General features: G+C 40.3%; 1 protein-coding gene across 1 annotated transcript in view; it reads left to right on the top strand.

Annotated features, from left to right (window-relative positions):
- Window positions 1-24,379, top strand: part of LOC309557374 (bile salt export pump-like) — a gene marked incomplete at its 5' end in the record, with an annotated part of 154,691 nt that overhangs the window by 35,502 nt on the left and 94,810 nt on the right. Inside the window, 7 exons of the mRNA XM_082260065.1 lie at window positions 872-985; window positions 2,681-2,791; window positions 6,004-6,129; window positions 11,159-11,362; window positions 11,661-11,831; window positions 18,541-18,721; window positions 20,697-20,772. Coding sequence (XP_082116191.1) covers window positions 872-985; window positions 2,681-2,791; window positions 6,004-6,129; window positions 11,159-11,362; window positions 11,661-11,831; window positions 18,541-18,721; window positions 20,697-20,772 — 983 coding nt within the window. The remainder of the gene's footprint in view (window positions 1-871; window positions 986-2,680; window positions 2,792-6,003; window positions 6,130-11,158; window positions 11,363-11,660; window positions 11,832-18,540; window positions 18,722-20,696; window positions 20,773-24,379) is intronic.

Genomic DNA, 24,379 nt, shown 5'->3' with positions numbered 1-24,379 from the left:
CCCTATTCTTTAACAGTTTGGGAAAACACACAATATTATAATTTTAGGCAGGTGCAGTCTATTGTATCCAACGCAGATGGCATTCAACTGCAGCGGCAATGCAGAGGGAGAGGAAGTCATCTGGTACAGGGTTCCTCTATGGTTTCCTGAGTCACTAGGAGAGCAACCCCATTGGATGCTGGCTGCCCATGTGACTCTGATGGCCATCTTAGATGTGACAGAGTCTATTTAGGACCCTGGGTTTGGCATGCTTTATTTGAGTGGCCAGTGTGGGGAAAGGTACCCTGTCTATTAGGGATAGTACCAAGCATTGGGGAAAGGTTCCTGACGAGGAAAGAAAGCGTAGGGTCCCATCTTTCTGGATACTTTTCAGATTGGGCACGAGATGGCCAGGCCACATTCTGTCCCCTTTCAACAGACGCTGTCAGTTCGGCTGGAACCTGCTTCTTTGCGTCATTGGAAATTGTGAGTGTTCCCAGCTAGGTAGCTATCCCACCGGGTCTATTGGGAGCTGTTGCTGCATTTCTTCAATACAAGTTTTATATTGCATGCAACTGTGTGAATTTTTGCCTCTGGACCACACTGCACCCCACCTACATTGCCATAAAGTAAGATTTTCTTACATGTTATGAATATCTACAACAATACTTCTCCTTTCATGGTCTGACCAATGGATGTGATAGTAATGCAATTCTATTATCATATCCATACATCAGGTCATTAAAATGGCAACATATTCTGACCACAGTGTTGACAAATAGAGATAACAAACTAGCAATGCACTCAGCTCTGAAATAAATAAAAATAAAAATCAACTGTTCTATACTTTATATACATTGATAATGTTTTTTTTTTTTTTTTTACATTTTAGGTATTCTTTGGTATTTTAGTTGCCGCTATGAATCTGGGTCAAGCCTCTCCATGTTTGGAAGCATTTGCTTCTGGAAGAGCTGCTGCTACAATTATATATGAAACAATAGAAAAGGTTGGTGTGCAGATCACATCTCATGTCCCATTCTTACATTTTTTTTTAAATAGCTTGTACTTTTGCTACTTATTTTGTTTATAAAGGTATTAAAGAGTCAACCCAAAATGGATATTCTAATCCTAGCAGACTTAGTCACACTCTATAGTCTCTATAAAAAGAAAACATTTGCCACAATACGTAAAGGATCTCCTTCCATGTCAGAATGTTTTTTTAATTGGGATCTAGCTTTTCACTGTTGCCTCGTGCTAGATGCTCTTAGGTCTTACTATTCATTGCTCCCTGTGGTCCTTCTATGCACTCAGTGGCTTTACTTTTAAGGACAGCTGCAGAGGGGTTTAGATCAATGTCTCTGGAATGATGGAATTTTACTGTATCCAGAGTACATGAACTGCCTTACAGGGCCAGATTTCTGCACAGCCCTGGCTTAGGGGAAAAGGCTGCTGGGTGTGGCACACAGCCTATAGATTATCATGTAGTTTACTGTCAGCAACAAATTTCCTTGTGTAATAAAACAAAAAATAATAAAACATAATAGGGCAAATGGTTTACCTTTTTTTCTAGTCATAAGCACGAACATATTTAGGAAACTGTCTATTTAAGCATGCCTTGCGCAGCCATGGTATTGGATCTAGTTAGACTAGGGAAGGAGGGCAGACAGTTGGTCTAAGAGGGCAGGTAGTATAAATCTGGACCTGCTTCCTTGCAGAGGCGTAACTAGAACCTTCAGGGCCCCGATGCAAGAAACCATGAAGGGCCCCCCAGACCCCTGGCCGGGGCCCTTCCCTTCAAGCCCGGGGCTCTTCCCACTAATCCTGGGGCTCTTTACTCTCATTGCATGGCCTTTTATTATGGTCCCGCATCAGGATCCTTTCACAAGTTCTGCAGTGGGCCCCCTTCCTGCAATCTTGGGGCCTCCCCACAGTGGTGAAATGCCAGGGCCCGGTCGCAAGTGTGACCTTTGAGATCCTAGAAGTTCACCCACTGGTTTGCTACCGGCCCCCTGGAGCATGGGGCCCGGTAGCGATTGCAACCCCTGCAGTTACGCCCCTGCTTCCTTGTTCCTAAAGGCTGCAGGATAATATCCACCTCTGACTGGCTTCTTATACCTCTAAAGAACTCTTCTTATACCTCTAAAGAACTCTAGTGATGTCTCTGCACTTCTGGAATTCTGTTTTAATGGGCTCTTGCTTACTTCAAGTGGGATTGCATACTCATACAAGTCTATAGGAATATGCAAAACTCACTTGAAGTAGCTCAAATTCAGGCCAAAAGAAGGTCTACTGAAGGTCAAATTCACAGGTCAATTAATTTGATTGATCTCAGGTGTGTCTTAAACAAATGTCAATCTGATGCCATTAACAAATCAAACGCCCACTGACACTGGCCCTTAAGCCATCACAGTCAAACTTTAACATATAATTTTTTTCTATGACAAACAAACAACAAGGCTAAGATTCCATAGTAGGTGGGAGCACAACTACACACTAGACCTAAAAGCCAACATAGTTCTTTTAAAGTGTGTCCAGTGCTCTATTAAACATACATTTTGCTATATTTTATATCTATACTATAATACAGCATATACTGTCTGCTTTTAAAATAGTAAATATATTTTGTACACTTAGTTTTATTTCTGTTTGAACCAAATGCCACCAAATCAGTGGAATTAACTTTTTTTGTCTTCTTTTGAAGAAACCATTTATTGACTGCATGTCTGAGGAAGGTCACAAGCTAGATCAAGTTAAGGGAGTTATTGAGTTCCATAATGTGAATTTCCATTATCCGTCAAGGCCAGAAGTAAAGGTAATGTATGACAGATGAACATGGGGAGTCTTGGGTGGTGGTATCTAAAAATCTTTCCTTGGAATCATACCACAGTATCAAATCTAAATCAAAGGAACAGCCTTTCAGTTTTCATTAAGGAGCATGATATATGTAAAACAAAGGTTAGTGTTTTAAAAAAGTTTAAAACATGGAACACTTACATGTATTACTCATTGTACATTACGGGGTTGATTTACTAAAGGAAAACAGGCTACTTACATTTCAAGGGAGTTTTTACTTTGCAGGGAAATTTCCGCCTATTTTAGTGAATGAGGTGAAGCTTCGTTGACTTTCATCATCCTATAATGTGCAAGCAAAAACAATGTTTTTGTTTATTTTCCTTTCATGTGATTTAATATTGTCTCCACTACAATTTTCACCATCATCGCTACCCTATGGGGTTTATTTACTAAAATTGGAGAGTTCAAAATTTGGTGCAACTGTGCATGGTAGCCAATCAGCTTCTAACTTCAGCTTGTTCAATTAGGCTTTGACAAAAATCCTGAAAGCGGATTCATTTTTATTCAGAGCTGCACCAAATGTTGCGCTCTCCAGTTTGCTCTCCAGTTTTAGTAAACCATCTATATGTGTCTAGAAGTTCTAGAACATCTGTTATAGTATTTTTTGGTGAGATGCTTTGACCCTTGTTTATGCTATTCAGTTCAGAGGGGACCAGTTTAGAAGGAGAAAGAGGGTAACTTGACCATAGTAGTAGTTGTACATCTGGTAATTTAAGATGAATACTCCCTAAAGTGCATGTAAAGCCAAACATTTTGTGCTAGTTCTGGAGAGAGCAGGGTGAATTTAAAATACTGTCAGGGTTTTTTTCCTCTTGACCAATGTCACTAAGACCAAAGCTAAGAAAAATCCAAAATTTTAGTTTCTCCAAACCAAAAAAAGGGGAAATTATCCAGTGGGGACCCTTGTTCTGGTGACAAGATAAGAGAGGACTTGTTCTGGAGAAATTTCCTCTTACATCCTGTTGTGAAGGTGAAGTTATGCATGCCCATATCTTATTGAAATTTTCATGACCCTTGTGTTTGCACTTTATAGCCTGAAACTGTCCATTCAAAGTGTTAACCTGAAGTCCCAAGAGTTTTTTTAAGGTAGATAGATACATTTCTGCCCAAATTTTAAATATTACAAGTACCAAACAAAAGAGGTACAAAAGAGGAGCGGTATAATGTGATGACCATAAAAATGTTTTGTTTTTTTTCTTTTTGGTTGGATAAAACTCAATGTGTACAATTATTGATAATATTATGAATTGGACCTCCTTCACACAGGTGTATATTTGTGCGAAGGGCTGTCTTTGCCCACATGGGATGCACAGGGGTTCCTTGCATGCACGTGAGGCCAGTCACCTTCATGGCTATTAGAATGCAGCAGCTTCCCAGACACAGCCGCTGGTCCAATCTTGACAGCTGTGCAGATGCATGTCCATAAATGCAGACAAAGTGTGAAAACAGGCACAATCAGAGATTACCTTTAGTGAATACTGCATATGGAATCAGTGACGTTATCTAAATGTCAATTTTGCTCCACTTCTTCCATCCTCAGACCCTTCCTAATGGTTCTTCAATTTGATGGGCAGCTCTATGGCCAAAAAGGGAACTTATGTTTTAGGTCTAGTGTTCACAAATTTTGGTTTGCATCAGAACTAATTCTCTAGACATACAAGACTATAGTATTAAAAAAAAGAAGGCTTAGCAGGTCAAATATGGGTAAGAAGAAGGTCAACTATGGGTAAAATGTACCTGTCACTAAATTCTGAACAATCTTAAAGCGTCTCAAAATGAAAAGCAAACTGCATTTGCCTATAGACCCAAGGCCAACGTGCATCAACAAGGACCTTTACAGGGATTGTATAAATTTTCAAAGAACTTCAACTTATTTTGACAAACAGTACTCACTGAAGATTATCTCATCTTGCTAACTTTTTCATCCTCTTTTTGAGTTACACAGGTTTGGTACAGGTTTATCTCAAATATTGTCTTAGAATATATACAGGTGCATCTCATAAAATTAGAATAATATCAAAAAGGTAATGCATTTCAGTAATTCAATTCAAAAAGAGAAACTAAAATATTGTATATAGATGTGTTACACACAGAGTGATATATTTTAAGCATTTCTTTCTTTAAATTTTGATGATTATGGCTTGCAGCTGGTGAAAACCCAAGATTCAGTATCTCAAAAAATTAGAATATTACATAAGACCAATAAAAAAAAGGATTTTAAATACAGAAATGTTGGCTTACTGAAAAGTATATCCATGTGCAGTTTAGTATGCACTTAGTACTTGGTTGGGGGTCCTTTTGCATGAAATACTACATCAATGCTGCATGGCATGGAGGCGATCAACCTATGGCACTGCTGAGGTGTTATGGAAGCCCAGGTTTCTTTGATACTAAGATACTGCATTTTGGGTTTTCAGTAGATGTAAGCCATAATCATCAAAATTAAAAGAAAGAAATGCTTGAAATATATCACTCTGTCTGTAACACATCTATATAAAATATGAGTTTCACTCATTGAATTTAATTACTGAAATAAAGTAACTATTCTAACCAGCGCCTGTATATACAGTATATATATATATATATATATATATATATATATATATATAGTTTAAACAAGCAGACCTCTACATTTCTAAATATATTGCTGAAGTGTTTACTATACTGAAAAAAGATAAAAATTAAACATAATTTTAAGAGATCAATTCCTTGTAAAAATGTAAGCTGATGTGTATTGCCTTAAAATTGTCATGAAGAGCATTCTTTTACCAACATGTACTTGATACATAGATCATCTCCAATCAAAATTTCTGTCACTGAATGTATCCAATGTCAAACCTAATCAATGGTCTTAATTGTAGGAAAATAAAAAAAAAAACAATAAATAATGGTATTTATAGCAGTCTTAAAAGGACACACAGAAAAAGAAGCTTTTCAGATTGATTTAGTAATTACTTAAAGTGGCCCTTCCTAGTTAACCCTGTTTGAGATCAATACATAGAATAATTCAAAGAGACAGCTATGGAAGAGTGGATAATTGGTATATGTTATTTCCATGGACACAGAGACAGAAATCAAATAGTGCTGATCCCATAAAAAAAAGTATGAAGATAAATCAGGCTATAACAGAATTGGTGCAAGAAATAATGTATCTGTTCCCTAAATCCACAGATATTGAGCCAATTGAATATTTGCATTCAGCCCGGAGAAACAACTGCTTTTGTTGGGCCGAGTGGGTCTGGAAAAAGTTCGGCAGTGCAGCTTATACAAAGATTTTATGACCCTATGGATGGGAAGGTAAACATATTGATTTGAGATATCTATCTATATTATCTATCTATCTATCTATCTATCTATCTATCTATCTATCTATCTATCTATCTATCTATCTATCTATCTATCTATCTATCTATCTATCTATCTATCTATCTATCTATCTATCTATCTATCTATCTATCTATCTTATATATATATATATATATATATATATATATATATATATATATATATGTGCGTGTGTGCGTATGTGTATATATAGTGTATATATTTGTGTATAATAGACATGTTTGTGAACCACACAATGATACTGTATGATTCGTGATTGTACATATTCAGCTTTAGCTTTTTACTAGAGATCGACCGATTATCGGCAAAAAGCCGATACATCGAGGGCCGTTCTGCACTTTTCCCGACATATCGGAATCAGCCACCAAGGTGCCTGATATTACCGATATTTCGGAAAGTGCTTGTACCGGAGTGATGCCTGCAGCTAGATGCATCACGCTGGTTCCGGCGTTTATAGCCGTCGGTCGGCTGTCTTGTAATGACAACCGATGCGGCTGAGAAGCCGTTCGGCTGTCATTACAAGGAGCTGGAGGGGACGCCCCCCCCCCCTCCCACCGCCTTCTGCGGCTGACCCGGGTCTCCCGTCCCACCTGCATTCAGTTCTGATCGGGTCTCCATGCAAAAACCAGGAAGTGATGTCACGACATCGCTTCCTGGGTACTGGTGCCAGTTTAAAAAAAATGACAGCATTCAAAACAGCCAAGCTTAATGCAATGCATACTAGCACATTATGCCTTTGCTCTAATAGTTTTTTCTAAATCTTTTTTCCTCTCAGCAAAAAAGGCACCCTTATATTTTTTTTCGGGGGGGGGGACTTTAAAGTAGACAACAGCCCACAGAATTTACAGTAAGGATATTTTTTTTTTTTTGCTATTATGATTTTTATTACTTCCAATCCATTCTACAAAAAGAAACGAAGTTCCTTCAATTATACAGATTGCATAGTCTTCTTCCCCCCACCCTTAACCCCTCTCCATATCCTCTCCTATCCCCTTACAGTTACCCTGTTCAACCATTTTAATCCTATCCATCTTTTCAGCATACCTCTAACACATCCTGATCATACTAGTTTCTCTGGCTTTCCCATATTCGTATATGCTCTCTAGTTTTTTTAAAGTCCAACCACTTTTTCGCATTTTTTTGAAAAGCTGTCAACTTGTTATTCATCTCTACTGCACATGTGTTCCATATTATATATATATTCAACCCCCCACATCATTCTATAACAGAAGGGGCTTCTATTTCCAACCATTTTTTGGGCTTGTCCCCTTCTCAGTATTAAGCATGTTTGGATATATTGAGTTTCTATAATCTATATAGGTCTATTTGTTTTATGAAAAAGACATATCCAAGGATCATCCAAGATATCCTCACCCATGATTAGTTTAATAAGTTGTATATTTAACCAATACTCACAGATCTAGGGATATTCCCACCATATATGGATCATTGAACCTTCTGCCTGACATCCTCTCCCACATATATTTGATTTTTCTTGTTGAAATCGGCGTGCTATGACCAGTGTAATATACCATCTCGAGAGACACTTCTAGTTCATCTCAATGGTATTCACGTCTCTAGCGGTGCAGTGGACGGCTCTCTCGTGATCTTCTATACTAATTATCCAAATTCTCTTTCCCATTTTTCTACAAAAGTGACTCTCCTCATTCCCACCAGATCAGTTAACACCTGTCTTACCTTTGTCAACAGGTTACAGAGTTTTTCCACAACGTTCAACTCTTTTTTCCGATCTGATGGGTTGAGGCAAAGATACTACTAAGTGCTTTAGTTGCATATAATTCCACTCCTTTAATGTCAACTTTCCCATAGTGTTGAGTTCATGAAGTGGCCTAATCTTTCCTTTGTGTATTATATCTTTTAATCATAAATCTCCTAACCCACCCCAACACTGTTTTCCATATCCAGGTAAAAAAAAACTTGTGCCCACTATTGGTAATAACAGAGAGTTGTATTCCCATCTGGCCTGCTTATAAAACGCATCTTGTGTACAACTTTCGTTATTTTGTGTGTGTCCTCGTGTATTTCTCTATACTTTGGTGTAATCCAAATGTTATCTATTTGTGTTTGACTTATGGTGGTTTCCAATTTAACCCATCTTTTTTCTTAATTTTTTTTTCGTCCATTCTATCATTCGTGATAGCACTGCTGCTGTGTAAAATCTTTTAATATCAGGTCCTAACAACTTGTCTCTGCTAAGAGCCGCATACTGCACCCTAGTTTTTTTCCCTTGCCATATGTACTTTAAGAACATTGTTTTTATTGTTTTAAAATATGCTGATGGAATTGCAATGGGTAGCATTTGGAATCTATACATTATTTTAGGCAAGATTATAATTTTGAACATATTTATTCTACCCAACCAAGAGATTGGGCAAGTAGATACATACAGGGCCGCCATCAGGGGGGTACAGCCAGTACTCCTGTATGGGGCCCCGACACATAATGGGGCCTGGACAGCAGGAAGATCGGTAGGATGACAGCATACCTCCCAACCTGGGCAGAACTTTCCCGCTGTACAGAGGCTTTGTCCGGCATAATTCTGGTGATAAATGTTACCTTCTAGCTCAGAAGGACCTGCAGCAGTGGGAACATTTAGAACAGCCAGGGATTGGCTAACACACCAGCTGGGTGTGCACTATGCAGCCACAATGAGAGACTGCACCTGTCAAATTCATGCTGTGATGTCGGTAATGGGCGGGACTGCTACTCAGACCCGCCCCCTGTGTCAAGCAACACGTGCATAGGGAAGAAGGAGAAGGAAGATATGGCAGCCAGCAACAGAAAGGTATTTTAGAAAGGAAATCGTGTGGAAGATGGGGGACCTTTGGGGAAGATAAGGGCAGAGGAGAGGTGTGTGTGTTGCAGAGGTTGTAGCAGCTGGGAAGAGGTGCAGTACAGAGGCATTTACGTACATTCGCTACTATGTACAGCTTGGTATGGCACTACTCCCGATTTTTAACATTGGCCTCAATGGGAAATCTTGGTCACCTTGGTACAGCACTACTCCCAATTTTTAACATTGTCCTCAATGGGAAATCTTGGTCACCTTGGTATGGCACTACTCCCGATTTTTAACATTGTCCTCAATGGAGAATCTTGGTCACCTTGGTATAGCACTACTCCCGATTTATAACATTGGCCTCAATGGAGAATCTTGGTCAACTTGGTATGGCACTGCTCCCTGTCTAACATTTGCATCTATGGGAAATCTTGGTCAGTTTAGTAAGGCACTACTCTCTATCTAGCACTCTCCAGAACCCTGTGCATAATGCACTCCAGAACCCTGCATTCTGTATCTAGCATTCTCCTGAATGTATTCCTGACCCCTGCACTCTGTACAGGGATGGGGTTGTGAATTTGTGGAGGGATTTGGGTGGTTGCACTGTGAGAGGTGATTGGGAGGGATTTCTGCTAGGAAGAGGGATTGGGGGAGGGGGTGATAAAATAATTTTGATATTTTTGGTGGAGGGGGGGGGGGCCTGTCAGGTAGGCTGTATGGGGCCCTAGGATTTCTAGCGGCAGCCCTGGATACATACCTAATATTTTGCTTTATCTCCTCCAACAGGGGTATGTAATTAGCTAAATAAATACCTTCCAGTAATAGTGTTATATGATTTCTCCTTCTAAACTATAACGCCCCTTTCAAACATACAGACATTTCATCAGTTTCGGCACGTTTTTTGTCATCAGTTTTTTTAGTCAATCCATTGATCTCCGTTTTTCATCCGTTGTCATCCATTTTTCATCTGTTGTCTGTTTTTCATCTATTGTCATCTGTTTTTCATCCATTGTCATCCGTTTTTCATCCGTTGTAATCCATTGTCATCTGTTGTCATCCATTTTCCATCTGTTGTCATCCATTTTTTGTCCGATCCGTTTTTTTAATGAATTGAATATAGGGCTTTCATCCATTCAAAAAAATGGATGTTGATGGCAGCAGATGAAAACAGATGTAAATGGATGATCATCCATTTACATCCATTTTTCATAGGAATGCATTGATGTATTTTTCATCCGTCAACTGATGGATGAAAAATGGACAAATGGTTTGTATGTGTGAAAGGGGCCTAACATTAGAAAAACAATATTATAACAATAAAATAATTTACTCTATTTATTTAAAGTTGCCAGAGCTGGCTGTCATAGTTGGAATCCTCTGCCTCCCTCTGCACCCTGCAGCCATAATCTTGTGGTGCTGAAGGGGTTAATAGAGCTAAAGAATCTATTAAAATCACTCAGTATCAGTCAAGGGAGACAAATATGCCCGCTGTTTCCTCCCTCCTCCTCCATTAATGGATGCCATACTATAGCTCCTTTGAATGGGTGATGAGTGGTTCAATGATGGCAGCTAATATACAGTTTCTATAAATGGAGAAGGTGGCGGAAAGGACTGGCATAGTCAGTATCTCTGAGGACCGCCTGTGACAGGTCCAGAGGACAGAAGATTTGGCAGCTGGCACCAGTGTAAGAGACACATTGGATTAAATATAACTACAGTCCCTTGTGCTGATTTTTTTAAATTACGTTTTACCAAAACTTAGGCTTTAAACTATGGAAGCCTATGCATGTACAGGCAAAACTGCACAAGTTTTAGAAAAAAGTAAGAAATGTTTTATCCTCTCACATGTCCCCCTTTTTTCCTTTTTGATGTAAAGAATAGTCCAGCAATTTATTTAATTGTATCTTTTATGTTTATCTTTTCATGATTGTTTAAGTATAGTTGCAATCCTTTCATCTTATACAGCATGTGATACCCTAAATAGTTAAATTTGTATTTTACTTATACAAAATGTTTGTAGTTATTTTCTCTTTCTACATTTTTTAAATCTGTGCATACTATAAATTAAAATAAATTATAACAACAAAAAGAGAATTTGCAAAACAAAAACAACAAAAGTCACACTATTAAATGTTTCATACATAAATAATTAAAGTTTTGTATGCTTTTACAACGTTCCAGGTGACATTAGATGGCCATGATATTCGTACACTTAACATTCCGTGGTTGCGCTCCATAATTGGGATTGTTGAGCAAGAACCAGTTTTGTTTGCCACCACAATAGCTGAAAACATTAAATATGGACGGGAAGGGGTCACTATGGATGACATTATAAAGGCAGCAAAAGAAGCAAATGCCTATAACTTCATCATGGATTTACCACAGGTAAAATGAGGCAAAGAAGCTTTAGTCCAAATGCCAGAGTAATGTTTTAGATTACAAATTAAATAAGCACTCTAATCTGATTCCAAAAGAGGATAATGTCGTTTGGCTATTTTAAGAAGACAATCAAATGATCAAATGTACACTTTGCAAGTTACAGCTGATACATGTGCAAAGCGCACATTACAAAACAATGTACGGTCATAAAATGTAAAAATAAATTCATGAATCACACACATGATTTTAGCATAGGCTAAGTTATCATTTTGAATAAAGTTTTTTTCTTTTTATTTCCTTTTAGCAATTTGACACGCTTGTTGGAGAAGGAGGAGGGCAGATGAGTGGAGGACAGAAGCAGAGAATTGCCATTGCTCGAGCTCTAGTTAGAAACCCCAGAATCCTTCTTCTTGACATGGCTACATCCGCACTAGATAACGAGAGTGAGGCTTTTGTCCAAGAAGCTCTTGATAAGGTCAGTTATTCAGAGTGTGACAATTAAAGTGTTACTAAACCCAGGACTCTGCATTCACTATATCTGGTCTCCCACAGTACACAGAACATGGAAATGCAATTGTATTAGTAAATATAAACTGCTAAATACCTTTTCTCATCAGCAGTATATAGCAGTCTTGTGACTTCTATCAGTGTCTGGTTAAAGCTTGTAGGAGGAGTTTTCATTCTACTTTGGCTGTCCTATGAGGCTGCAGGACCCCTGGCCCTCTGTCTGGACGGTGATGATTGGCCCTGTGCTGATCACATGCACCCTCCCAAGAAAATAAAGTACTCTTGCAATACACACTAAACTGAGCATGTGCACAGTCCCCCAAGGCTCTGTTCTATCAGGAGATGGATTGGTGATAGTGGAAGAACGGGAGAATCAGAGAAGACAGGATCAATCAGCCTTTTTACACAATGCAGAGGATTAACCCCTTACGTTCCACAGTGAGTATAGCAAGTATGCTTTACTGCATATACAGACTGATTTAATTGTTTTGGGTTTAGTATCACTTTGATATCAGTATACATACCTTTTTTGAAGCCGATGATCTGACCTGATCTCACGCTGAGCTGTCAGCCTCGGCTTTGCTGTGGAGGCCGGTGCAGAGGATACAGCCGACAACGGAAGCCCATAGTGAGCCTATGGGTGACGTCACTTCCCATTCATTTCACAGCCGTTTTTGGCTCTCTGCAGAGCTTCCCCCCCGCTGGGGATCGGTTCGGATCAGCTTCAAAAAAAGGTATGTATACTCATTTCTTCTTTACTGGGCTAGATAGGTTAGTGTTAGGTCGTGGAGATCTGTAGATGAAAGGATTGTAGTTTTTTTTTTTTTGAATCTGTTTTTTGATTATATACATACATCAATCATACTGTACACATGCACATAAAGGTAGCAATGACAATTACAAGAACAGAAACAACAAAACAAAAACGGAGAAAGAAAATAAATATATATTATAAGTCCTTCCTTCCTTCCCCCATGCATAATCCTCACAAGGATACTTTTAATATTCTCTACAAACAGAGTTTCCCAACTCCTACACAATACCTAACTACTTCCAGAAGAAAAGGATGAGACTAAACCTCTATGCGGCCGTACCAGAAACGGCTAACCACCCTGACCATATCTTATCAAATTCCCTCAAACAACCCCTATGTGCATAGGTTTCTCTATACAATGGTAAATTACTATTAACCAAACCTTTCCAAAAGGAAATCGTGGGTGGAACCCTTTTCTTTCAGTGTAAGGTAATGGCCTTCCGTGCATAAAACAGAAGAAGACTGACTAAGACTTTTTCAGCTCTGGTATGTAACAAAGCAGTCACCAAACCCAGTAAACAGATTTCAATGGTCCTGGGAATAGAGATTGTTGTATGTTAATTGAGTACCACCAAAACTTTCTCCCAATAACTAATGATTTTAGGACATGACCAGAAAATATGTATAAAATTCCCAGCATGGTCTCCGCATCTCAAACATTCAGGGAAGCGTAATGGATGCATCCAATGCAATCTAGCAGGAGTGAAATAAGCCCTGTGCACTATTTTATACTGAATTTGTCGGTCCCGCAAGGAGACTAAACTTTGAAATGGTATTTTAGTTTTAGGGTGGACTTATCCTTTAAAGCAGGGGTGGGGAACCTACGGTTCGGGGGCCGTATGCGGCCCCCGAAGTCATCTGGTCCGGCCCCCCATGCAGCTGAGTCTGTGTCTCTCAGCTGATCTGTCAGAATGGAGCCAATGTTTCCTGTATAGTTCCTGCTCCGTTATGACAGTCTGACTGAGTCACAGGCGGAGTGATATCAAATGCACTCCGCCTGTGACCAATACAGGAAACATCACCTCTTCCTCCAGCGTGGCACTGCTACAATTCTCCTAGCCAGCATTTCCCACCAGCAGCACACACAGCAGTACCAGCCAGAGCCAGCAGTACCAGCCAGAGCCAGTAGTACCAGCCAGAGTCAGCAGTACCAGCCAGAGCCAGCAGTTCGCACAGCAGTGCCAGCAGTACACACAGCAGTACCAGTCAGAACCAGCAGTACCTACAGCACAGTACCAGCCTGAGTCAGCAGTACCCACAGCAGTACCAGCCAGCAGTACCCACAGCAGTATCAGCCTGAGCCAGCAGTACCATCCAGCAGTACTCACAGCACAGTACAAGCCAGCAGTACCAGCCAGCTATACCCACCAGCAGTACCCGCCAGCAGTTCTTTTCAAAACTTACCACCACAAAAAAAGTCGACTGCGCTCCAGACTGACCGACGCAAACCTGGAAAACCTGTTGCGAGTAGCAACATCAATACCAGCTAACATCACACACCTCACCAAAGAGAAGCAGTTGCAGCCATCACATTAGGGGTGAGTTAATTAAATGTTTGACCAAATATAACAGGCTAATTTTTAAGGTGATAATTTTGTAAGGCCCCCGAATGGTTTTATAAATACCCAAATGGCCCTTGGCAGAAAAAAGGTTCCCCACCCCTGCTTTAAAGATACAGTACATTTCTTTTACTTTTTATTCATCCAATATACGCACAGTTCTTTGCAGAAACTGAAAAAAAATTAAAAACAGCTTGGAATGACAAAGCTGAATTCAGCACAGAATAGCAACAATGTTATTATGTTGTCTACTGGACATACTGTAGGACTGTAGAACATAAGTAGCAAACCTTTATCTTATCTTGATTATCACTGCAATCACAAGATAGCACAGCAAATTACCACGTGTAATCTCTAAAACTCTACACAGCTAATCACATTTTTAATTCTTTTTTATCTCAGCTAAATGTTTATCTTAATTGACATTCATTTTTTTTCCATTTGTCACAAACATTTCTGTATTCTTTTTTCTATTTATTGAACATGTTTCAAATGATTAGTGGTTTATAATGTATGGCACTATCTTTACCTTAGACTGTAACTGTGGTGTAAATTAGTGGTTCTGGATGTACAGTTGGCCATGGGGCATAAAGAAAGTGAAGAAAATCCTTGGTAGTCACCAGGATCGCCAGAGCTAGTGTCCCCAGTGGATGTTTTCCCTGCTATTCCTTTTGAAAATGTGGGATTTCATTCACTTTTGGTGATAACAGTAACCAGGACAAATAGAGAGGGTGAATCTTCCTAATGAGGATCAGACAACAATAAAAACTGATAGGTGTTCTAATCCCTCTCCACTGTATATAATGTTGTAAAGCGCTGCGCAAACTGTTGGTGGTATAAATCAGTGGTTCTCAACTCCGGTCCTCGGGACCCACCAACAGGCCAGGCTTGCAAGATAACTAAATTACATCACAGGTGATCTCATTTGCTGCTCAGTGATTGCAGTATTCTAGTCTGCATCCCCCAAGGTAATACTTAAAATCTGGCCTGTTAGTGGGTCCCGAGGACCGGAATTGAGAACCACTGTAAATAACCTGAATAATAAAAATAATAATAATAAATAATAAAAGTTTTTGCCTTCAGTTATACTTTATTATTGGAAAAACAAATATAGAAGGATGTACTGAATTATTAATTATCTATTAAAGCGGTAGTATACTCAAAGGAAGAAAAAAAAAAAAAAACCCTGCAAGACAAAGGCATAATGCAGTATGCAGCGTACTAGCTCATCATGAAACACTTACCTTAGAACGAAGCCCCGACACGGACCCCCGGACACCGCTGTGGGAGTGGACATGATCCCTCTGCGTCTCTTCTGGGTTCCGCGGCTCCGGCGCTGTGATTGGCCGGAGCCGTGATGACGTCACTCCCGCGCAACTTCCCAGCAAGGAACTCTGAAGGTCCGCCGGACCTTCAGAGCGTATGCGCCGCTCGCGTCAGCGCAAATATTTCCTAAACTGTGCAGGTTTAGAAAATATTAATTGTACCTACAGGTGAGCCTTCTTATAGGCTTACCTGTAGTTAAAAATCACAAAAAGCTGTATACTACCGCTTTAAAGGAGATTTCATAAGAAAAGTATTAAGGGTCGAATAAAAAAATGCTTGCCACATACTTTAAAGCATTTGTTAACCCAACACTTATTACATCCAACACTTATATTCCTGATATGTGGCTGCTGTACCATGTACTTGTATGAGAAAGTATCCTGTTCTCTTTGTATTGCTTCCTTTGTGTGAAATCCCTGGAGATCCTGCTAGTGCCCTTGCTTTATTATTAAAAACTGACCACACTAAGTAGGGAGCACACCATGGTCAGTTCTATAACGATGCTGGGAACTCAGTGTACTCTCCTCCAATGATCAGACTTGTCCTGACATGCCCCCACTGCTCAGCTATTCATTGAGAAGATCAGTGTGCTGCTGCTGCTTCTCCTCCCCTAGCTCTTATGCAGGCGAGAACAGAGGGGATGTGATCACTTAAAAAAAAGAGAAAAAAGGTATTTATAATATTTTTTTATATCTATACAAAAATGTTTTGCATTTCATTTCTATTTTAAACTGAATGGGTTGTTTTACAAGGTGATCGTTTACAATGTACATTAAGCTCCAAGTTTAATTTTTCTCCTAATTTTTGGGTCTCCCATCCCTCCTGTATTGAACAAAATAATGCCCAGGATTTGCACTTTTACTCATAGCTGGTGTTTCTCTTTAATCACTGCCAAAAAAGATCAGACATTTTCCAACCTGTCCAATTACTTTTTTCTGTTCAGCTGGAAAAAAAATATTCAAAAGTGATAAGAACTTCACACATAGAATAGTTTTTGTTAGATTCAGTTGGACATTCACATTGATAGAAAGAGAAAGCCATGGTCCACCTTGCCTAGACCCAGACCAGGACTATTTTTGCAGTATCTGTATCATTCCACAGCTACCAATACTAATTGTATGGCCTTTTGACATGAGCTCAGGTTGATCGTCTGAGATAATTCAGAGGAGATCATTTTAGGTGATCCCCCATTTCAATAGGAATAAATGAAAGTATAAACTGACTGCATATATAACTGAAGTTTTTCATCAGATCTTTATTTTAAAAGATTATACAGAAGGGCTTTAACACGATGCCAGAATCTTTGTTTAAAATATATATAAATAGTGCATTAACAAAACTTTTCTTTAGTTTTGCATAGAGTTGGAATGTGATAAAGAACTATGTGAACCCTTAGCCTGTAAAACAGCCCATTTAGTTCAAAATAGAAATGCAAGGCATTTATGTGCGTTTTTGTATAAGGGGCTTGGAGAGGTGAAGGTGGAGACTGTTTGGGGGCATGTCAGCAGGAGGCAGAGAAACAGCAGCACACTGATCTTCCCAGTAAACAGCTGTGCTGGGGGCTTATCAGCACAAGTCTTGGCCACTGGAGGACAACCTGGCTGTGCTCCCAGCACAGCCAAATAGCTGACGATGCTAGGATGGGAATGCTGCATGCTCAGCATGGTCAATCTGATATAGCAAAGCAAGAGGACTGGCAGGACCACTAGGTATTTCACACAAAGAAGAAATGCAAGGAGAACATGATACTTTTATAAAAGTGCATGGTACAACAGACACGTATCCGAAATATGAAAAAAACCCTCTTGGGTAGGCGCTAGTGAGAGAGTATAGTTTTTGGCTCTGTCTGCCTATCAGAGGAGCAGCAGGCAAATCTATATTGCTTTCTGCTTACCAGAGAGCAGGATCTGTTAGTGAGGTCTGCTCAGTATGTGATTCATTGGGTCTAGAGAGTGTTTCACACTGGTCCAACAGGGAGGCATGTTGGACAGTGGAAGGAAACTGGACCAATGGATACATAGGCTTTGTTACAGTCCTGGTGGTTTGCAAAGGCTGGCTGTCTCGGTGCATTCTGGGATACTGTATAAAAGCCAGGAGCACATGTGCTGCAGGGTCTTCGGATGGAGAGCAGAGTCCTGGAGGGAGGGTGGCGGCTGCCTCCTCCTCTGTAGCAGTGGCACGTGGTCGCAGGCAGTCAGCCTGGGGAGCAGAGGAACAGAGCTGAGCCCAGAGGTCCAGGAAAGCTGACTGAGTGGGGAGACACTGGAGACCCTAGAAAAACAGTATCGTGAGTACAGGGGATCGTGTCAAGGGGCCTGACCTGAGGTCATCACAGAGGACAAGGGGGCAATCTTTATGTCTAGAGGAAAAGAGATTTTGTCTCCAAATACAGAAAGGTTTCTTCACAGTAAGAGCTGTGAAAATGTGGAATAGACTCCCTCCAGAGGAGGTTCTGGCTCGCTCACTAGATTGCTTTAAAAAAAGCCTGGATTCTTTCCTAGGTGTAAATAATATAAATGGGTACTAATATTTATAGGTAAAGTTGATCCAGGGAATATCTGATTGCCTCTCGGGGGATCAGGAAGGAATTTTTTCCCCTGCTGTAGCAAACTGGATCATGCTTTGCTGGGGTTTTCGCCTTCCTTTGGATCAACTGCGGGTATAGGATTGTTTATAAGGGATTGTATGGTTGGGTTTTCTTTACTGTTTTTTGTTTTATTGGTTGAGCCAGATGGACTTGTGTCTTTTTTTCAACCTGACTAACTATGTATGAATGAATCTAAATCCGGAGAGTAATCAGTAAATGGATGCCTGCGTCACTGACAAAGCAGCGTAATAAAACTGGACAGAGGGTGTAAGCCAGCCCGCTTTATCCTAAACTAAAAAAGAAAAATATTTTACCTGGTCTAAAATACCTGGTCTAAAAATTTCAGACAAAGCTTCACTGTCTGAGTAATATTTTTTATTTTATATTATAGGTACGCAGTGGAAGAACTACAATTTCTATTGCTCATCGCCTGTCCACGGTTCGGACTGCTGATATAATTGTGGGATTTGATGGTGGCAGAGCGGTAGAGATGGGAACCCATGATGAACTGTTGAAAAAGAAGGGAGTTTACTTTACTCTTGTCACAATGCAGAGCCAAAATACCACTGCAGGTAATTTGTTATATTCCCTATAATTTTAGGTCCATCTGTGAAAATTACAGACTGCAAACCAAAAAACAGATTAATCAGTCCTGCAGTCTGCTTTATAAATCATAACTGCCAAATAGTTCATGTTGATATGCAGTATATGACTAAACTATGTCCTTCTTCCTGGAGCAATGCTACTTATTGACACTGCTGATTCAGTACTTAGGGCCGGTGCTGTACAGCAGCCCCCAGAAATCCAACAGCAAAGTCTCCTATTAAAAAAATGTTTTTACTGCCAGGTATTCACTCTGAACCACAGTGCAGCCAATCATATTCTGATGCACTATATGCAAATAGTAAAATTATATAAAATGGTAATTATTTGTTATTATATATTCATCTTTTTGTGTATTTGTTTAAATGAATGCTAAATTTTTTTTATTGAAAAGACCCTCCCACACGCCAAAGTCAAATCACCTGCTAGGGCAATTTAAAAATAAAGCTGTAAAAAAAAAAGACTTGGGGCCCTTTCACACAGTCCGCCTCCATAGGCAGATCCGTGCTGCTCAGCAGGAGATCCTAAACACAGATCCCCGCTGATCAGGAAGGTAACATTTCCCTCTACGCTCTGTGTGCGGAGAGGGAGATGTCAGAGCCCCATGCATTTCTATGGGGGAATCTGAGCGGTCCGATCCCATCCGATCCCCAGGACGGATGGAAAATAGGGTTTCCATCCGTCCGGATTTCACAGACAGGATCGAATGCAGATGGCAGCGGTGTCAGCGGACATGTCTCCTCTGACATCCGCTGCTCCATAGGGATGCATGGAGCATCCGATCATTTCTGCCAGGCGGATCTGATAGGAGCGCTCGTTTGATAGGACCCTTACCTTCTTGCTTCTGACATGTTGTCAGGTGCAGATGATATTACCATGCTGCCTTCTGGGATAGGTGGGTGCTTGTAATCCTCAAATAATTCACTCCAGCCCATCGCAGTGGCATCTTCCAGGCCAGGCCAAGGTAATTTTATCTTTTAATTTTAATTTTGCAGGTGATTTGACTTTGGGGGTCTTTCAATAGAGAGGATTTGTTATTTTTTTATGGAGATATGCTTTAGGCTCCTTTCGCACATGAGCGTATAGTTTTCAGGCTTTTTTTTTTAGCTTTGTACAGGTATTTTGCAGGCGTTTTTTCTGGCTTTTTTAGGTGTTTGTTGTAGGTGTTTGAAGGAAGGCATTGACATCTAACAAAAATGCTTGCAATCAGCCAAAAAGGAAGCTCATGTACTTTTATGAGCTTCAGGTGTTTTTCTTCTGGAGACAAAACGCGCAGATGTGAACAGGGGCCATTGAAATGAATGGTATTTTGCTTGTTAGGCGTTTGAGACTTCAGAGATGAGCGTTTTTACGAGCTGAAATACGCTCAGGTGTGAACAGGGCCTTAAAGAGGTTGTAAACCCCCCCAAAAATTTTTTTTTTCTTTTTGCAACCTGCAAGAGAAACCCATAATGAGCTAGTATGCATCGCATACTAGTTTATTATGAAATACTTACCTTAGAACGAGCCCCCGCCGTGCCGTCCGCTTACCTGTATGACGGGCGACATGTCTAGTCGCCCGCCTTTCGGGATCGCAGCATCCGGCCATCTGATTGGCCGGAGCCGCGGTGATGTCACTCCCGCGCACGCGTTCCTTCACCGTTCCTTCAGAGTGCATGCGCCAGTGACGTCACTGGCTGCATGTAAGGTAAATATCTCCTAAACGGTACATGTTTAGGAGATATTTACAGTACCTATAGGTAAGTCTTATCATAGGCTTACCTATAGGTACAAGTTACAGAGGAGGGTTTACTTCCTCTTTAAGGTAACATTTTCTATTAAGTTATGTTTAGGCAGAATGGGAGACATGCTTGTTACTTGGCTGCCTCCTAGTGGTTAAGTATTAACTGATGCATACAGGTTACTTATTTCAACCTAAAATACAATTCCTATTTTCATTTCCAGAAAAAGTTACAGATGAAAATCCTGAGACTGAGAGAACCAGGGCGTTCAGTAGAGGAAGCTACCAATCCAGTTTCAGGTTTTTACAATCAATTTGTGTTTTTTAATGCTTCTGAATTCTGTAATTCCATAGGCATAGTTATGGAGGTACGGTGTGCTTCAAAAGGTGAGCTGAAGTAAGTGTTTTGGGTCCTTAGGATTTAGTGATGGGCCAAACACCCCCCCCCCCCCCCTGTTCGGTTCGCACCAGAACATCTCGAACAGGGAAATGGTCTAGCGAACATGCGGAATCTATTAAAATCTATGGGACACGAACATGAAAAATCAAAGTCCTCATTTTAAAGGCTTATATGCAAGGTATTGCCATAAAAAGCATATGGGAACCCAGGTACTGCCCTGAGGGACATGTATCAATGCAAACATTTTTTTTAATACAATCCTTTTTACAGAAGCATTGATTTTAAGGATGCTTAAAGTAAAACAATAAAAATGAAAAATTCCTTTAAACATCATGCCTGGGGGGTCCCCTTAATGTGCCATCGAACCCCTACCCATCCACCAAAAAAATGTAAAAAAGAAAAAAAAGACCTTTATTAAAAAAAAAAAAAAAATAGTGTTCCTCGATGTAAATAAATCGTCAATAATGAAGCCCACCGACCTGAAAAATATATTAAAAAAAATAAAAAACGCTTCGCCTTTTCTGAGGATACCCGCTGTATTCCGCTCTTCAACTTTGACAGCTCTTTTATAGGCAAAGGACAGGGCCACCCGGTTACATCACTCGGTGGTACCGCCCCCTTCTGACTTCACATGACGTTATGTGATGTCAGAAGGGGGTGGTGCCACCGGGTGACATAATCGGGTGGCCCTGCCCCTTGCCTATAAAAGGGCTGTCAAAGCTGAAGCGCACCATACCGCAGGCAGCCTCAGAAGAGGCAAAACCTTTTTGAAATTTTTTCTATTTATATGGTGGGTGGGCATCGTGATTGATGATGGATTTTCATCGAGGGAAACTATTTTTTTTTTTTTCCTTTTTAATAAAGGATTTGTCAAAAACTGTTTTGCGGTTTTTCCTTTTTTAAACTTTTTTGGTGAATGGGTAGGGGTACGATGTACCCTATACCCATTCATGTAGGGAGGAGGTGGGATCTGGGGGCCCCCTTGTTAAAGGGGGCTTCCAGATTCTGATAATCCCCCCACCCGCAGACCCCCACAACCACAACCCAGGGTTGTCGGCAAGAAGACCTTGTCCCCATCAACAAGGCAAGCGGCCTTGTATGGTTTAGGAGGGGGGTCGCTCGCTCGTCCCCCCTTTCCTAGCCTGCCAGGGTGCATGTTCGGATAAGGGTCTGGTATAGATTTTTGCGGGACCTGAAGGCATTGGTATGGATTTTGGGGGGGGGGGACCCAACGCCATTTTAAATTGTGTCATAGGGTTCCCCTTTATCACTTAAATACAGGGCACTTTCACCCCCTTCCTGCCTAGACCAATTTTTAGCTTTCAGTGCTCATTGGCATCTATGTGAAATATTGGTCTGCTTGGCATGGCATTGGTCCCCATTTTTAACATTGGCGTCTATGGGAAATCTTGGTCTGCTTGGCATGGCACTGCTCACAAACTATAAGTGACAGGGACTCAAAACTTGGGGAGCACCAGGAGGGGACCCAGGACTACAACATATCTATACATTTTAAAAGTGGAGTATGCCAGTACACTACATTGACTGCACTAAACTAACTCAACACACTGTCCACTAACTACCTGTCTAATCTCTATTATAACACACTATCCACTAACTACCTGCCTATTTTCTATTATAACACACTATCCACTAACTACCTGCCTAATCTCTATTGTAACACATGTTGTGGAATTTTCCTCAGGTACAAATAACTGTTACCTGTTAGTCAGTGATACCAAATCAGAAAATGTAACTATATATATATATATATATAGTGAGATCAAATAAGACTCAAGATGGTTGAATCAAAATGACCTGATTTATTATTCCGTGTCTGAGTTTAAATATACCATATGACGTAAAAAAGGAGGTTGTTATTAAGATCTTTTTTATTATGGTAAGCATAGGGTTAATAGTCTATATTGCGATGTGTGTGATATTCATCAGGGAATTTCCAAGGGACTTTTGTAGAAGATATTAATGTCCTGGGGTCAAGATATCCAGACGGAGTTCCTCTTTATGAGAGATAGGGAATTTTGAAAGATGCAGAATATCTCAGCTTATCAGATATATTTTTAGCTTTTGAAAGCTCATGAGACAAGAGATTAATACTGTGCAGCCATTTATTTAAGCAGGCATCTTGTTTAAGCAGCCATCTTGCCACCTCACACACTATACCCGGCTGCTGGGTAAGCAGCAGCCTTATATAGTGTGAGGCGTGGGCTTAGCCCCTGAGTCATGATTGCCTAAAGACACCCTGTCTTTGGCCAATCATGGCTCTGACAGGACATTGTGCTGTGATTGGCCAAAGCATACAGATCAGGTGCATGCTTTAGCCTATAATCCGCAATCAATGCACTGAAACAGCTCAGTGCATTATGGGGTTCTCATCGGCGGATGAACTTCCTGCCGAGCGCCCCATTTGTTCTGGGAACACACGAACAGCTGATGTTCGTGTCAAACTTACGTTTGACTTGAACATGGAGCCCATCCCTATTATGATTTACTGTTGAGTTATTGGTAGGGTCGATGAAAAAAATACTGTATGTAAATCAACCTAATGTTACTAAAACCTGAATTTTCCATTAATATGTCTTGAATGGTGGTAAATGTGATATGATCAAGCAACAAACAAGCAAATCTCAATGGTCAATATGCTCTATAATTACAGCAAAAGATCCACCTGGTTATTGGAAAGAAAAGATTAGTAATTTGCTTTTTTTTTTTGTTCAACCGTCTTCTATAGATTCTCAACAAAACCCCTTGGTAGGTTATTTCTCTAATATCTTCCAAAAGCTTACAGTTTAGCAATGGAGGACGAACCTTTAAACATCTGCTGCCATTGCGGAACAGCCAGCAGTAAAGACATCACAAATGTAGGCTTACTTTGTGGAGAACACTGCTATTTGAATAAGTACCATAGATAATTATTTTTAAGTGCCACACCTAGAGTGAAATCAGAATTTAGAGGTGTTTTTTTTTTTTAAATCATACTTTCCTAGGTGGATACAGCATGGATCCGATGCTGCATCTGTCCCCTGTCAGCTCTAAGACTGAGAACTGAGCAATCAGAGGAATTGTGCCCAATTGTTGGTGTCAGTGAGTGCAATAGTGCCCAATTGTTTATATCAGTGAAGGGGATAATGCTCCATTGTTGGTGTCAGTGGAAGGAATAGTGCCCCATCATTGGTGTAAGTGGGAAGAATAGTGTCCAATCATTGAAATCAGTGGGAGGAAGGAATAGTGGCTAATCGTTGGTGTCAGTGGAAGGAATAATGCCAATTTGTTTAAATCAGTGGAAGAAATAGTGCAATTCGGTTTATGTTAGTGGGAGGAATAATGCCCCATCGTTGGTGTTAGTAGGAGGAATAGTGCCTAGTGTTTTATATTAGTGAGAGGAATAGTGCCCCATCGTTGGTGTCAGTGGGAGGAATAGTGCCCAGTTATTTGTATTCATAAAGGGAATAGTGCCCCATCGTTGGTGTCAGTGGGAGGAATAGTGCC

The sequence above is a fragment of the Pelophylax lessonae genome (genome assembly GCF_965119305.1).
Source record: "Pelophylax lessonae genome assembly, chromosome: 6".
NCBI lineage: Eukaryota > Metazoa > Chordata > Amphibia > Anura > Ranidae > Pelophylax > Pelophylax lessonae.
Note: the sequence above shows the minus strand (reverse complement) of the source record. Positions and strands in the feature narration are given on the sequence as shown.